This window comes from Mobula hypostoma, chromosome 1, assembly GCF_963921235.1.
Source record: "Mobula hypostoma chromosome 1, sMobHyp1.1, whole genome shotgun sequence".
Lineage (NCBI taxonomy): Eukaryota > Metazoa > Chordata > Chondrichthyes > Myliobatiformes > Myliobatidae > Mobula > Mobula hypostoma.
In genome coordinates this window covers 171,411,757-171,429,234 of record NC_086097.1, presented here as the reverse complement: position 1 = coordinate 171,429,234, position 17,478 = coordinate 171,411,757, and the positions used below count along the sequence as shown (strand labels likewise).

Sequence of the window (17,478 nt, the reverse complement as noted above, 5' to 3'; positions counted from 1 at the left end):
GCCAGAGGGTGGTGTATCTGTCAAATTCATTGTTATAGATGGCTGTGGAGGGAAAATCATTGGGCGTATTTAAAGTTGAGGTAGATATGCTCTTGATTAATAAGGGCATCAAAGGCCTATTAAGAAAATGGCCTATTCCTTCACCTACGTCATAAACTTGACTTTGATGTATGGCTCAATTCTAAAGTAATTTCCAGTAACATTGAAATTTTTTCCTAATGTCAGGCTCTACATGTCACTTTCCTCTTATTTGGAAGCCCTACACTAATAGATGATCAATTCGTAACCACTCTCCATTCTCACTGTGTTACTCCCGAAGCAAGGTACCAAATGTGAGTGATGCCCACAATCTGGTTAATTAAAACTGAATGGCAGAACTACTCAAAGGAACAAGCAGGCCTTTAATCATGTGGCTGGCAAGTTATCTGTGTTGGAATGTGTGGCTGATCAATAACCTGATGTTTTTGGAATCAGTAATGATTAGAGAGTTAACAGAATCCTTTCTGTACTTTCCTTCAGACTCTGGACTATGAGGCCAAAAGGTGGTTTAGCCTCAGGGTGAAAGTGCTCAACAAGCACATTGACCCACGGCAGCTCCGGCTGGAACGATTTAAAGATACAACCAGTGTGAAGATCAATGTGCTTGACGTCGACGAGGCCCCGCTCTTTCTCTCTTCCACGTACACTTTCTGGGTTCACGAAAACCGGGAGCCAGGAGCCTTTGTAGGAGAGGTGACTGCCAGGGACCCCGACGCAGCAAACAATTCAATCAGGTAGGCGATGCTTCAGAATGATGGAGCTGATTGCCAATTCCATTAAGCAGTGTGTAAATTCTCCATGCAATCCTGATTACAGGAACCCCTGCTGCTTCTGTGACAACAGAGGAGGAAATTGCACACTTAAGCCTTGCTATTTCGCTTCTTTGAACAATATAAATAAATTCAAGACAATGAAAATAGTCAGGAGGACCAGATAAACACTTAAAACAAGCAACCATTATTAGTTGTCATCCTGTTTTCACGTTGTGCTTAATGAACTTTCAAAGATTTCGCCGTAATTGACTCACTTGCGAGTGTCTTGTTGCTAGTTCATTATTGACATCATTTAGTGATGTTGTTACTCCGGCTTTAGACTTGCTTGCATTATCTGCTGCTTCTGTGGGCATATTCACAAGGAACATATCAAACATATCTCCCTAAACCAGCAGAATACTCCTGTCAATATTGAAGCAGGGAAGACAGAAATTTTTATTTTCCTTTATCCAGGTGTGTACAGCAGCAATGAATCAGCACACCTTAAAGTCATGTTTCTTTTTTTTGATATTTATTTCAAAGATATGTGCATGATTGCATTAATTACCTACCCTAATTGCTTTTTAAACTAAGTGGATCATTGGATCATATCAGAAGAGTGCAAAAGACGTTCTGTAAGTGGGGAGTTGCATATATACTGGCCATCCAAAAGAATGGCAAGGTTCCTTCACCCCTTCTGAGAGATCACACTAGAATTTGATGATGTGATTTCTGTGGATATCATCATTGAAATGTTACGTTTAACATCAGACTTTAGTTGTGCAACATGGAAACAGGTCCTTCGGTCCAACTGGTCCATGCTGACCAAGATTCCCACCTAAGCTGGTCCCATTTAATTTACTTGATAGAAATTGAACACTGGCTGCCATGAGCTCATTAGTGAGGCTGCGTGGTTTCGGTGATAGTGAATGGTTTCGGTTACCCTGCGATGTAAAACATGTCATTTAGCTAGAAAGTGGACAAGGAAGATCTACAAAAACATTTCCAACACTTGAGGGCCTGAATTGCAGGAGGAATTTATTTGTTGAGGTGTAGGAGCCTTTGAAATGAACTTATTATAATGTATAAAATCATGGAGGGAAAGATATAGTGAATGCGCAATCTGTTTCACAGGGAAGGGAAACTTAAAAGAATTAGAAGGCACATGTTTAAGGTGGAAGGTACAATTTGAAGTCTGAGGGGCAACTTCTCACAGGGTGGTGTGTATGTAGTACAAACTGCCACAGGAATCAGTTGAGCTGGGTGCAATTTTAAAAGACAATTGGACAGGTACATAGATAGGAAAGTTTCAATGGCATATGGGGTTACTTTTAGATGGGCATCTTGCTCACCATGGACAATTCCATTGGAAGAGTTTGTTTCTATGGTATTCTATTCAAGACCAGAGAACAGTACAGTACAGGAACTGACCCAATGGCCCAGGATGTGTGTGCTGAACACTATTTTGAATTAAACTAAATCTCTTGAGCCTGAACATGACCCATATCCTTACAATCCTTGCATATTCAGCCTCTTAAATTCCTCATGTCTACTTCTATCACTACCTCAATGTTCTTCATAATTTTATAAACTTTTGTTAAGCATTTAATCCAGATTTTTGAAATTCAAGACATTGTGCTATTGTACACAATCACTTGTTGTTTGGGATGCTTATTGGAGAAATGACACCACAGGCAGGACTAATTGCTAAGTGTGCTGTTTGACTCTGTAATAATTAGAATATGCATCAATGGCAGAGGAAGTAAGCAAAGATCTTGCATTTGTATAGCAACTTTCACAATCTCAGGAAGATACAAGGAACTATCCAACAGATGCGTTATGTTGAAGTCATTGTAGAACAGAAGGAAGAGAGTAGATGATGTGCACACAGCTAGATCCCAGAAACAACAATTTGATACTGACTAGAGATATTTTTCTGCACTGTGGGATGAATGTTTGCTGAAACATTGAGAGCTCAACAGATTGCAGTTAGAAGCAATTAACAGCAGCATCAATTGGGAGATTCGTGACTGAGGCACATTACTAGTGACCTCCAGAATCAAGTGAATAATAAAGATGGGAGATATTTTATTAATAACAAAGTACCAATCCTCAGGAAAAGGACTTCAGGGTTAAACTTAGCAACACAAACAAAATGCTGGAGGAACTCAGCAGGCCAAACAGTATCTATGGAAAAAAAAAGTACTGTTGACAGTCCGGGCTGAAATTCTTCGGCAGGACTGGAGAAAAAAGGCTGAGGGGTAGATTTAAAAGGTGGGGGGGGGGGAGAGAGAGAGAACCACTAGGTGACATATGAAACCTGGAAGGGGAGGAATGAAGTAAAGAGCCGGGAAGTTGATTAGGGAAAGAGAGAGAAGGCCATGGAAGAAAGAAAGGGGGGAAAGGAGCACCAGAGGAAGACAATGAGTGGGCAAGGACGTGAGGTGCAAAAGTGAAAAGGGGATGGGAAATGGAGAAGAGGGGGTTGGGAAGAAATTACTGGAAATTTGAGAAATCGATGTTCATACCATCAGGTTGGAGGCTATCCAAACGGAATATAAGGTGTTATTCCTCCAAACTAAGTGTGGCCTCATCACGGCAGTGGAGGCCACGGATGGACATATGGGAATGGGAAGTGTAAGTGTAATTCAAATGCGTGGCTACTGAGAGATCCTGTCTTTTCTGGCATATGGAACGCAGGTGCTTGACGAAATGGTCTCTCAATGTACATCGGGTCTCACCAATCTACAGGAGGCCACACTGGGAACACCAAACACAGTAAATGACCCCAACAGACTCACAGGTGAAGTGTCGCCTTACCTGGAAGGACTGTTTAGGGCCCTGGATGGTAGTGAGGAAGGAGGTGTAGGGACATGTGTAGCACTTGTTCCACTTGCCAGGAGGGAGATCACTGGGGAGGGATGAATAGACAAGGGAGTCGCATAAAGAATAATCCCTGCGGAAAGCAGAAAGTGGGGGGACGGAAAAATCTGCTTGGTGATGGGATCCCGTTGGAGATGGCGAAAGTTTCGGATAATTATGTGCTGGACGTAGAGGCTGGTGGGGTGGTAAGTGAGGACAAGAGAAGCCTATCCCTGGTAGGGTGGTGGAAGGGTGGGGTCAGAGCAGAGGTGCATGAAATGGAAGAGATGCGGTTGAGGGCAACTTCGATGGTGGCAGAAAGGAAGCCCCTTTCTTTGAAAAAGGAGGACATTACATAAAATTAGAAGCAAGAATGAAAAGCCTCATCGTGAGAGCACATGTGGTGGAGAAGGAGGAATTGAGAAAAGAGGATGGCGTAGCAGATACAATGGAGATGGAGGAATCGGCCCGAAATGTCAACCATACCTTTTTCCATGGATGCTGCCTGGCCTACTGATTTCCTTCAGCATTTTGTGTGTTTTGCTCAGATTTCCAACATCTGCAGATTTTCTCTTGCAGGGTTAAACTTGTGCAGTTCAATTTCTTGTCAGCTTAGTCAAATGAGTCAATTGCATCAAGATTTGGTCAGAAATCTAGTGCGTAAGGCTTTTGTGTTCTACTATGTGAGGTTAACATGTATTACTGAGGTAACGGTGACTTGTTCAGTAACAACAGGACACCATTGTTCCTCGCGTGAAGCCACCTTGGCAAAAAGCTTTAAGGGCTGAGGTGGTTGATAAAAGAAGAAACTTAGCTCCTTACATTTGAGCAGATGTATGGTATGTAATCTGGTTTAAGCATGTTTACATTATTTTCCAATAATTGAAGTGTTGTGGTGTATTCTCACTAGCAGAGAAAACTGAAGATTATTTTGATTATTATTGTCGCATGCACCAGCCACCTTCCCTGTCACCTGGTCTCACCTATCACCTACAGGCATGAACTCCTCCCTGTACCCCCACCTTTTTAATTCTGGCTTCTTCTGCTCTTCAATCCAGTCCTGACAAAGGGTCTCTGTCACAATCATTGACTGTTCTTTCTCTTCCAAAGATGCTGCCTGACCTGTTGAGTTTCTGCAGTATTGTGTGTGTGTGTGTGTAACTCGAGATATAATGAAACACTACTTTCTGCATGCTATTGCACAGATTATTCCATACACAAGTATGTCAAGGGTGTTGGATTAGAGTGTAGAATTGTTATTTTTGTTGTAGTTTAACTTTCCTTTGCTTGCTTCTGATTTTTATGTAATCACCAATAGTGTATGTGTGCAATTGTTCAGTAAATTTTCTAATACAACTTATTCTGTATTTTCTAGAAGCTTCAGTTTTTCTGCAGCAGGTGTCACACCACTTGAACCTGGTTATTTCATATGTTATGTACTAGCAGTGTGCTTTATCTCTAATCTAAGTTGGAGATTATTACAACTTTTTCTTTGCCTTTCTTTGTTCTTGTAACACTAAGTAAAATGGCCATAACCTCCTTGATTTCTGAGAACCTTTGAATCTACATCAATTCCAAAAAGGATAAGGAGCAGAAGTTTACCTTTCAGAACCTTGATGCTACCCCACTAACAGATAACTGATCTGATTTGGGTCTCAGCTCCAGTTCCCTTTGTGACTATTAACACTTCAGTAATCCAAAAATTGGTTCATCTCTGCTCTGATCATATTCATTGACACAGCATCCATTGCTCTACTGCTCACGATGTGGGAACTCAAGTGCAGAGGAAAGATAGATTCCAATGTAGAGACAGCAATCAGAGTCTATTCATATGAATTCCAAAAGAACATCAGTGGTTCAGCTGAGTGACACTGTGAGACAAAGATTCTCAAAACTAGGGCCCCGTGATAACCATCTGCTTAAATAATACAAGTAACAGGGAAATCCTCAGTCAATCAAAGAAAACTTAACAAGTTTAAATGGAAAGCACTGGGAGACTGCAATATGAAGAGCGAATCACAAGGAAAAAGCATAGGGAACTCTTATATGATTAATAACTCTCATTAAACAACTATTACCCATTTCAGGTCCTCACGAAAACCTTAGCTCCCCACACAAGCCCTCTAGGTCAATGAATTCCAAAGATTCAACACCCACAGAGGAAATACTTTCATGTCTCTGCCTTCAATAGTCAACCATTTCTGAAACTGCTTTCAAGGTTAAACAGACTTTTCTTACTGTTTAGCTATGAAGATAGCGGTGGGGGGTGGGGGGGGGTTCAATATTAGCATAATACATGGGAGCAGAATCAGACTACTCAAGCCATAGAGTGCTCAGCTATTTGATCATACTGAATTATTTTCCCCCTCAACCCCATTCTCCTACCTTTCCCTCCATAGCTGAGTAAAATTAATCAGCTCCATCATGGGTCCTAGCCTCCTTAGAATCCAAGATATCTTCAAGGGGAGGTGCCTTAGGAAGGTGATGTCTATCATTAAGGATTCCCACAACCTAGTACATGCCCTCTTCACGCTGTTACCGTCAGGAAACAGGAACTCAGCAATTCAGGAGTAGCTTCTTCCCCTCTGCCATTCGATTTCTAAATGGACATTGAATCCATGAACACTATCCCATGCTTTTTTATTTCGGTTTTTATTTATAATACTTATTTTAACTTAACTATTTTGTGTATATATATATATATATAAAAAGTAGTTAAGTTAAAATAAGTATTATAAATAATACTTGGTACACATATACATACATACGTATATATACTTAAAGCAACTTGTTTTTTTTCTCTCTATATTAATTTATCATGTATTGCTGCCATAAAGTTAACAAATTTCATAACATATGCCAGTGATATGAAACCTGATTCTGATCAGGAACTGATCAACTTCCTCTTTAAATATACCTAATAACTTGTACTCCACAGCATTCTAAAGCTGTGCCCTCCAGGTCCTAGACTTCCCCATTATTGGAAACATCCTCTCCACATCCACTCTGTCTAGTTCTTACAATATTTGGTAGATACAGGCCCAAAACATTAAGCCATTCATTCCTGGGATTATTCTTGTAAAACTCCTTTGGATCCTTTCCAGTGCCAGCACATGCTTACTTACATATGGGGCCCAAAAGAATTCAGTGTGGTCTGACCAATATTTTTGTAAATTCTAAGCATTATATCTTTGTAGTTATACATTAATCATCTCAAAATGAATTGCATTCGCCTTTCCTACTGCTGACTCAAACTGTAAGTTAACCTTCAGGGAATCCTGCACTGGAACTCCCAAGCCCTTTGCACCTCTGACTACTGAATTTGCTTCCCATATAGAAAGGTGTCTATGCCTTTACTCCTTCTACCAAAGTGCAATAAACATACTCATCCCTCTGCTGTATTCCATCTGTCATTTCTTTGCTCATCCTCCTAATCTGTCTAAGTTCTTCTGCTGACTTTCTGCTTCCTCAACACTACCTGCCCCTCCACCTATCATTGTATCTTCCACAAATTTGGCCATAAAGCCATCAATTCCATCATCCAAATCATAAACATATAACGTGAAAAGAAGCGGTCCCAACACTGACCCCTGTGGAACACCTCTAGTCATCTGCAGCCATCTAGAAGACACATCTATTCCCACTCTTTCCCTATTGCTAGTCAGCCAATCTTCTTACCCTGTTAGTATCTTTTCCTGTAATACCACATACTCTTGTTCAGCAGCTTCATGTTCAACACCTTGTTTAAGCCCTTCTGAAAATGCAAATAATCTACGTCCTCTAACTCTCCTTTGTCTTTAGAATATAGAACATAGAAAGCTACTGAATGTTACAGGCCCTTCAGCCCACAATGGTGTGTCAACCATGTAATCTGCTCTAGAAACTGCCTAGAATTACCCTACCGCATTTTCCTAAACTCTATGTACCTATCTAAGGGTCTCTTATAAGGCCCTATTGTATCCGCCTCCACTGCCATCACCAGCATTGCATTCCACGCACCACGACTCTCTGTAAAAAAAACATAGCCCTGACATCCCCTCTGTACCTAGTTCTAAGCACCTTAAAACTATGCCCCTTCATGTTAGCTATTTCAGCTCTGGGAAAAAACCTCTGGCTATCAGCATGATCAATGCCTCTCATAATCTTATACACCTCTATCAGGTCACCCCTCATCCTCCGTCGCTCCAAAGAGAAAAGACTAAGTTCACTCAACCTATTCTCATAAGGCATGCTCCCCAATCCAGGCAACATCCTTGTAAATCTCCTCTGCACTCTTCGTATAGTATTCACATCCTTCCTGCAGTGAGGTGACCTGAATCGAACACAGTACTCCAAGTGGGGTCTGACCAAGGTCTTGTTATTACCTTTCCTGTTGTTTCCTCAAAGAATTCTAACATATTTGTCAGGGATGATTTTCCCTAAAGGAAACTATAGTGACACCAGCATTTTATTGTGTGCATCTAGGTATACTGACACCTCATCCTTAATAATGGAGTCCATTATGTTACCAGTTAACGAAGTGAGGCTGACTAGTATATACTTTCCTGTCTTTTCCCTCCTTCCCTTTTTAAGGAGTGGTGCAACATTTGCTTTTTTTCATTTTGAACCATTCCAAAATCTGTTGAGTCTTGAAAGATCACTGCTAATATCACCACAATTTCTTCAGCTGCCTTGAAACCTTCAAGCCCTTTGAATTTTCAGTGCTGGTGTCTGTTCACAAGTGCTTCTGAGCACAATCTCCTAGCTCCCAAATATGCCCTCCTTTGTTACAGTATTATGCTATGTCTCCCTTAACATACAATACAACTAATCAGATCAGACCTGGGCCTAATAGAGACAAATCAGACATGTCCTCATTTAGCCTGAAACGTCGACTGTACTTTTTTCCACAGAGGCTGCCCAGCCTGCTGGGTTCCTCCAGCATTTTGTGTGTGTGTTGTTGTCCTCAATTATGCATTAAGAGTCTGGGATATACATTTTAAAATGGGTTTTATACAGGAAATGGCCATTGAATGTCTTTCCTGCACACATCCTGAAGTTTTCAATGGGCTCCAATTAATATGAACATTTATCTATTGTCTTCCGCTGTGCAGTTTCTATGGTACAGGATCAGAATGTCCTATACCCAATGACTAGTTTCATAGGACTACTTAAGTGGTTCCCTGGAACAATAATTTGGACTCTTGACTTCGCAATCTACCTCACTATGTTCTTGCCCCTTATTGTTTACCTGCATGGTACTTTCTCTGTAGCTGTTATGTTCTGTATTCTGTTATTGTTTTACCTTGTTCTATCACAATGCACTGTGTAATGATTCGATGTGTATGAACTGTACACGTGACAAGTGCTTCACTGTATTGGAGTACATGTGACAATAATCAACCAATAACAGTACATTTAAAATCTCAGTTAAAGTTATATTGTATATAGGCTTTATCTCAGAGCACTTGGAGGCACACAATAAAATGCCAAAGTCAGCAAAGTTTCCTTAAGCGGAAATTCCCCGACAAATATGCTGAAATTCTTTGAGGATATAACAGACAGGATAGACAACGGAGAACCAGTTATGGATTTTAATTAATCCATAATTATGTTCTCCATAATTTAATCACTCCAGAATAATCCCTAACAGTAATGCTTGTCCATTGGCAATGTGTAATAAGCAGGAAAGATGCAAGGTGATGCTCCCTGCATCTGTTTCCATGGTGACAGAATGGAATAAAACATCAATTGTTCTAGAATACACTCTCTGAGAGCTGTGGAGGCAGAAACTTTCTAAAGATGTCAAACTATCTATATGAGCACAACTCCTCAGTGTTTAAAAGGTTGTGCGTAGTGTTGGTTAATAGGATTAGCACTGATAGGTTCTTAATCATCAGCATTGAAATGGTGGATCAACAGGTGGTATCATGTGAAATTCTGGAGAAACTCAGCAGGCCAGTGATGATGAAGGATCTCAGACTGGAAGCTTGATTTCCATTTCCTGCCACAGTTGCTGCCTGACGTGCTGAGATCCTCCAGCATTTTATATGTGTGTTGCTCAAGATTTCTAGCATATGCAGAATCGCTTGTGACTTCCTGATGTTTTCTCAAAGCACTTTGTGTATTTGTGTCAATTATAGTTTGGATCTCAACTGGTGTATTTAGATTAGATTATGAGAACACTCAGTCCTCTTTTATTGTCATTTAGAAATGCATACATGCATTAAGAAGTGATACAATGTTTCTCTGGAGTGATATCACAGAAAACAGGACGTACCAAAGACTAACACTGACAGAACCACATAATTAAAACATATAGTTACAGCAGTGCAAAACAATACCATAATTTGATGAAGAACAGACCATAGGCACGGTAAAAATAAAGTCTCAAAGTCCCGAGTCGATCGACTCCTGAGTCCCCGATAGCAGGCGGCAAAAGGGAGAAGCTCTCTGCCATAAACCTCCAGGCACCGTCAACTTGCCAATACCTTGGAAGCAGCCGACCACAGCCGACACTGAGTCCATCCGTCCGAAAAACTTCGAGCTTCCGACCAGCCTCTCTGATACAGCCTCCCGAGCGCCATCCTCTGCCGAGCACCTTCGACCTCTCCCCGGCCGCTGAAACACGCAAAGCCGAGGATTTCGAGGCCTTCAGCTCCAGAGATACTGGTTACCACACAGTAGCAGTGGCAGCGAAGCGGGCATTTCAGAAATTTTCCAGATGTTCCTCTGTACTCTCACGTCTATCTCCATCAAATCAGAATTGTGCATGGTCCCCTACTTGACAGATAACAGGTATCATCACCGAAGTGGCCGCACACGCTGCCGTCATGCCACCATGTTCTCCCCCCGCCCAGGAGGATTATTTCAATTTATTTTATTCCAGTTGATAAAATTAAGTCACAAGGCCAATCGGACTATTGTTTCCATGCCAATCAAGAAAGAGCCAGTGTGTCAGCTCCTGCTTGGTCCATAGTCTTCCAGATCATTGAACTTCAAGTTCACAACAAAGTATATATTAAATGGTCTAAACAGTATCATATACATATAGAAGTTCTAACATAAGCTCACAATAGCCAATTCAGTCAGGCAGCATCTGAAGAGAAGAAAATAGTTATTGTTTCAGTCCAGTAACCCTGTGTCTGAAATGCTCTGTACTTTGAACAGAGAGGAGGGTACTTGAAGCTTGCCAAATTTTTATTGCAATAAATATGTTTGCAAGTGAATGCTCAACTATGATTCAGCTCTGTCAGTCTGGAGATTGCGTTGTTTAAAAATGAGATTTTGCTGCTTTTAACTTAAGTTCAGGAAAGAGATTGAATTCTAATCAAATTTATTTTGGGAAGACTATTTATTTGTAGAGTGTGCGGTGCTGCTGTGGATTTACATTACAAAGACAAAATGTTTTAAAATTGGGTGGTTTGCTTCCTGTGCAGGTATTCCATTAATCGTCAGACAAATATGGGTGGTGCCTTCATCATTGATGCAAACAACGGGACCATCATAACTTCTCAATCCCTTGACCGAGAGGAGATCCCTTGGTACAATGTATCAGTGTGGGCTTCAGAAGCAAGTAAGTTCATACTCAGTAACACCAATAAATGCTGGAGCCATTCGGCAGGTCGGGTGTCTTTGAAATAATCATTAAATTGGAATGTTAACTCTCATTCACTCGCCAATGGTGCTGCCTGACCTACTGAGTGTTTCCAGCACTTTACAGTTCTCTTTCAGATTTACACCATCGACTATTTTGTTTCCATTTTAAAAGTTCGTTCTTAATCATCTAGTTTTTGATTTTCAATAGCAGCTTCCTACATCAGGCTGAATTTCACCAAATAATTATTTTGTTAATTTCTTTAATTTAGTTCATAACAGTTCTGATGAGGGTCTTGTATTTTACATGTACAAGGAAGGAGTTGTAATTCAGTAACAATTCCATTGCTTAAACATTTTTCCAATTGCATTGAGATTTTTCTGTGCATTGTTTGATAGTTCTGGATTATTAATCTAGTAATACAATCAGAAAGCTGCTATTACCTATAGTTTGCAAAGCAGAATGAACAGAGACATTAATCTCAAACAAGAGAAGATCGGCAGATGCTGGAAATCCAAGCAACACACACAAAATGCTGGAGGAACTCAGCAGACCAGGCAGCATCTATAGAAAAGAGTAAATAGTCAACATATTGAGCTGTAATCCTTCTCGAGCATTTTGTGTGTATTACCTAGAGCCATTAATCTGACCATCATTCTCTCTTCAGCATCCAAAACTTGAACGTCCTCAAAACCTGGCACACGGTGGAAGGCAATAATGTTATTATGTTAATCCTTTCAGTTCATTTATTATGTTATGTGATCTATCTCCATCAAAAGCAGTTAGTAGGACTAATTTCTTGAGTAGTACTTCAATACAGATTCAAGCAGTCCAGCACCTCCTCATCATAGAGAATCATAGGGTGGTGCAACACAGAAATGGGTTCTTCAGCTGAGGGTGTTCATGCTGATCATTGTACCTGTCTATTCTAATCACACTTACCCATTTTGGGTGCATTGCCTTCCATGCCAGACATTTATAACAGCTCGTTAGAGACCTGAACCTTTTCTTTAAACCCATAAACCAGATGGAAAACCAGTGCCGATGAGAAGAACAACACCACACAACAAGACAAGAGATAGCACAGTGAAGGATTGATGAGAAAAAGTTGTATATGGGATTACCTACCCCTCAGACAGGACCCCACTACTGCCAAAGAGCCATCAGCCATCTTGACTTCACTACTCCTCTCTCCTATTCCAACCTCACTCCTTCCGAACGCATTGCTTTCCAGTCTCTCCACACTCAGCAACAAACCCGCAGATAAGGGGAGTGCCGTTGAAGTCTGGTGGACTGAACTCTACCTTGCAGAGGCCAGGCAACAACAGTCAGACACCTCCACTTACCTACCCTTCAAAATGAACTCCACTAAGGAGCACCAGGCCATTGTCTCCCACACCATCACCGACTTTATTAACTTTGGGGATCTCCTGTCCACTACCAGCAACCTCATAGTTCCTTAACCCTGCAACTCCTATTTCTTTCTCCTACTCAAGATCTATAAACCTGCCTGTCCAGGTAGACCTATTGTTTCTGCTTGTTCCTAGTCCTCTGAACTTGTACCTGCATACCTCAACTCAGTTTTATATCCCCTGGTTCAGTTCCTTCCTACCTACAACACTGACACTTCACAGGCTCTTGATCTTTTCAATTATTTCAAGTTCCCCAATCATCTTATTTTCACTATGGATGTCAAGTCCCTATACTCCTCCATCCCCCACCAGAAAGGCCTCAAAACTCGCCTTTTCTTTCTTGATACCATACGCAACCCAGCTCCCCCTCACCACCACTTTCTTCCATCTGCAGAGCTTGTCCTAACTCCCAATAATTTCTCCTTTGGCTCCTCCCACTTCCTTCAAACAAGAGGTGTAGCCATGGGCACTCACTTGGGTCCTAGCTGTGTCTGTCTTTTTTACAGCAATGTGGAACAGTCTATGTTGCAAGCCTACACCAGTATCATGCCCCTACTTTTCTTATGCTATATCAATGACTGCATTGGTGCTGTTTCCAGCACTTAGGCCAAGTTTGTTGACTTCATCAACTTTGCCTCCAACGTCCACCCTGCCCTCAAATTTACCTCCCACCCCTTTCTCAATTGTTGTTTCCATCTCTTGCATCAGCTTATCTACCTATATCTTTAATAAACCCACTGATTCTCACAGCTACCTGGACTATACCTCTTCTCACCGTTACTTATAAAAACACCATCCCCTTCTCTCAACTCCTCCGTCCCTGTCGTATCTGATCTCAGGATGAGGTTTTTCATTCCAGAACTAAGGAGATGTCCTCCCTGCTCAAAGAAAGGGGATTCCCTTCCTCCACCATCAATACTGCCCTCAACCACATTTCTTCCATTTCACACACATCTGCCTTCACACCATCCACCTGCCTGCACATCCAGCAAATAATGCTCCATAACTTCCACCTTCTCCATCAGAATACCACAACCAAGCACATCTTTCCCTCCCCCTCACTTTCTGCTTTCCACTAGGATCGCTCTCTACATGGCTCCCTTGTCCATTCATCCCTCCCGACTGATCTCCCTCCTGGCACTTATCCTTGCAAGTGGTACAGGTGCAACACCTGCCCCTACACCTCCTTCCTCACTACCACTCAGGGCCCCAAACAGTTCATCCAGGTGAGGCGACACTTCACCTGTGAGTCTGTTGGGGTCATCTACTGTATCCAGTGTGGCCTCCTGTATATTGGTGAGACCTGGCGTAGATTGGGAGACTGCTTTGAGTACTTATGCTCTGTCCCCCAGAAAAAGCGGGATCTCCCAGTGGCCGCCCATTTTAATCTACTTCCCATTCCCATTCTGACACGTCAGTCCATGGCCTCTTTTACTGCTGTGATGAGGTCACACACAGGTTGCAGGAGCAGCATCTTATACTCCATCTGGGTAACCTCCAACCTGATGGCATGAACATCAATTTTTTGATCTTCTGTAATGCTCCCCCCATCCACCTTCATCCTTTCCCATTCCCATTTCCCTCTCTCACCTTATCTCTTTACCTCTCTCTGGTGCTGTTCCCCCTTCCCTTTCTTCCATGGCCTTCTGTCCTCTCCTTTCCGATTCCCCCTTATCCCTTTTCTCCAGCCCTTTATCTCTTTCACCAAATGACTTCCCAGCTCTTTACTTCATCCCTCTCCCTGTTTCACCTATCATCTACTACCTTGTATTTCTTCCTCCCCTCCCCCAACTTCTTGAGCTGACTTCTCATCTTTTTTTTACCAGTCCTGTTGAAGGGTCTCGGCCTGAAATGTCAACTATTTACTCTTTTCCATAGATGCTGTCAGGCCTGCTGAGTCCCTCCAACATTTTTTTGTGTGTTGCTTAGATGAGAGAGGAAGATTTGATCTTCCATCTTCCTGCATCTCTGAGGAAGAGAACACCATTCAGTCCACATCTTCCCTAACCAGTTCTATCATTTGGAAGCATAATCAATCTGTGACCTAACCTAATATTCCTTATTCCTTAATAGTTTTGGTTAATAAAAATCCATTGACATTAGATATAAAACATACAATTACCACACAATCAATGGTGCTGGAGTGTGGTGACTCTATGCTAAACTGTATCTAGCAAATTCTCTCATAATTTCAATTTTCTATTCTTATCCCAGTCCATCATGTAATTTAGCTTTCCCTCCCTTGACTCCATCTACATTTCCTTTTTCCTTGGAAAAGTAGTCGACATAACCAAGGACACCCCTCCCACCCTTGTTATTCTCTCATCTCCCTGCCCTCTCCCATTGAACAGAAGATACAAAAGTTTGAAAGCACATAGCACTAAACTCAAGTACACTTTCTACCTTGTGGTTATATTGGCATTGGTTTATTATTGTCACGTACCAAGATACAGTAAAAAGCTTGTTTATGCAGATCAAATCATTACACAGTGCATTGAGAAAGAATAATGTAAAACAATAACAATGAAAAATAAAGAGTAAAAGCTACCAGAAGAGTGTAATGAAGGTAAACAATAAAAAGCAAGATCATAATGAGGTAGGTTGCAAGGCCTAAGATCCATATTTTGGAACAAAAAGTCCATACAAGAGTCTGATAACAGTGGGATAGAAGCTGTCCTTGGGCCTGGTGGTACATGACTTCAGGCTTTTGTATCTTCTGCTCGATTGGAGAGGGGAAAAGAAAGAATGTCTGAGGTGGGTGAGATTTTTAATTATGCAGGTTACTTTACTGCAGCAGTTTGAAGTATAGATCCGTCGAGGGGAGACTGGTTCCTGCGATATGCTGAGCTGTGTCCACAGCAGTTGTCATACCAAGCCTTTATGCATCCAGACAGAATGCTTTCTATGGTGCATTGATAAAAATTGGTATAATTGGTAATGTTATAAGACTATTGAATGGACCTCTTCTATGTTAAAGATGAACAACTGATCTCCCGATCTACTCATGACCCTTGCAGTTTATTTGCCAACCTGAAATGCACTTTCTCCATGGCTGCAACAGTACCTTCTGCATTCTATTTTGTTTTTACTACCTCAATACACTCATGGTATGATCGGCTTGGGTGGCGCACATAGTTTCATTTTACCTTATATCAGTACATGGCAACAAACCAATACCATTCATGGAAGAGGTTCAAAATTGCAATCAAACTGTCAAGTATGATTACTTGTTCCATTTCATATTATCTGCATGTTATAATAAATATCCTATTACTTCTAGTTTTCTGTGTCCTTGAGACCACGAATCACTCATCATCTCTATTTAAATGAGGTACTATCATGTAAGTAATCATGCAAGTACTTTGAAGGATAACACTTACACACCAATTAGTTTTGGGTATATCTCACTGTTCCTCATTACTAGGTTTCAGCCTAAGAATCCCATATCTAGGAGAACCTACATTACCAGGTCTGCAGATGTTCCAGAAGATGGTTCAGCACGTTTTTCAGGGACAGTTACAAAAGGGTAGTATCTCTTCTACCTGTGATGCCTACATATCATGTGGTAAATTATATAAAACATAACTTGTTATTACTGAGTGTTACGTACCCCGTAACTGGGTTGCCAAACCAGCAGAAATGGATCACTCAGTTGGAGTCTGGAGTACTAGAACTAAGAAAGTTTTATTAAAGAAACAAGCAACACAGTAATCGAAAGGATAATAAATGCAACAGTTCAGCGATTATAAACACACATGTGCACAGAATTAAGATAACAGCATCAATCAAGCTCTATCGTTATCTAGGGGTAAATGACCAAATTTCAAAGTGACTCAAAGTTCAGTCCAGTTTAGTAGTTCAGTTCGCAGTAATCGTTTCCATGGCGATGGACAACGTGGGGGGAGAGAGAGAGGGAGAACAGTAACAACTGATCATTCAGACATGGCTTCACTCACAGACCGGCGATATGGCTCACAAGCAGCTTTTGGGCAGGTCCTTGGTGATGTCACCTGAGGTCACCGACTGTGACCCCTCCTCCAGATGCGGTCGATCCTCTGCAGAGAACCCGGCACCCAGGCAAGGGCGGACACACACCGGGTTCCCGCTGATCGTACCTTTCCACCCTGGCCGTTGTCTAGTACTTCCCACCGACTCGTCAGAGGCGTACCGCTTCCTGGGTCTCGTTACCTCGGGTGGCGTGTGTCCTGCCTTAGCGAACCGGTCCCTTTTTATCCCCCTGCTGGGGTATCGCCTGTCCATCACTTCAAACAGTTCAAGGTTCAAAGGGGGGAGCCGCTCCAGACAGCTCTCTCTCCCCCGTCCCTTCATTACACATCTCCAGACGCTGCTCCATTGTTCCTTATCTCTCCTTCCCCTGGGGACAGGTGGCAGACCACTTGCTGATGTCACTGATGCTAACCCAGGCCAGCAAACATCTTAATTTTATGTGTATTCTCGTCACACTGAGTCACTACTCAATCAATACTGTGAGCTTAGATTTAGATTATGAGAACACTCAGTCCTCTTTTATTGTCATTTATAATGCATACATGCATTAATAAATGATACAATGTTTCTCCAGAGAGATATCACAGAAAACAGGACAAACCAAAGACTAACACTGACAGAACCACATAATTATAACATACAGTTACAGCAGTGCAAAGCAATACCATAATTTCATGAAGAACAAACCATGGGCACGGTAAAAAAGGTCTGAAAAGTCCCTGAGTCGATCGACTCCCGAGTCCCTGATAGCAGGTGGCAAAAGGGAGAAACTCCCTGCCATAAACCTCCAGGCACCGTCAACTTGTCGATGCCTTGGAAGCAGCCGACC

General features: G+C 41.8%; 1 protein-coding gene across 5 annotated transcripts in view; it reads left to right on the top strand.

Moving 5' to 3' along the window:
* LOC134352492 (cadherin-7-like) overlaps positions 1-17,478 on the top strand; it is a 145,879-nt gene that overhangs the window by 90,343 nt on the left and 38,058 nt on the right. For all 5 annotated transcript variants that reach the window (XM_063059776.1, XM_063059766.1, XM_063059769.1 and 2 more), the window contains 2 exons: positions 520-773; positions 11,072-11,208. In XM_063059776.1, coding sequence (XP_062915846.1) covers positions 520-773; positions 11,072-11,208 — 391 coding nt within the window. The remainder of the gene's footprint in view (positions 1-519; positions 774-11,071; positions 11,209-17,478) is intronic.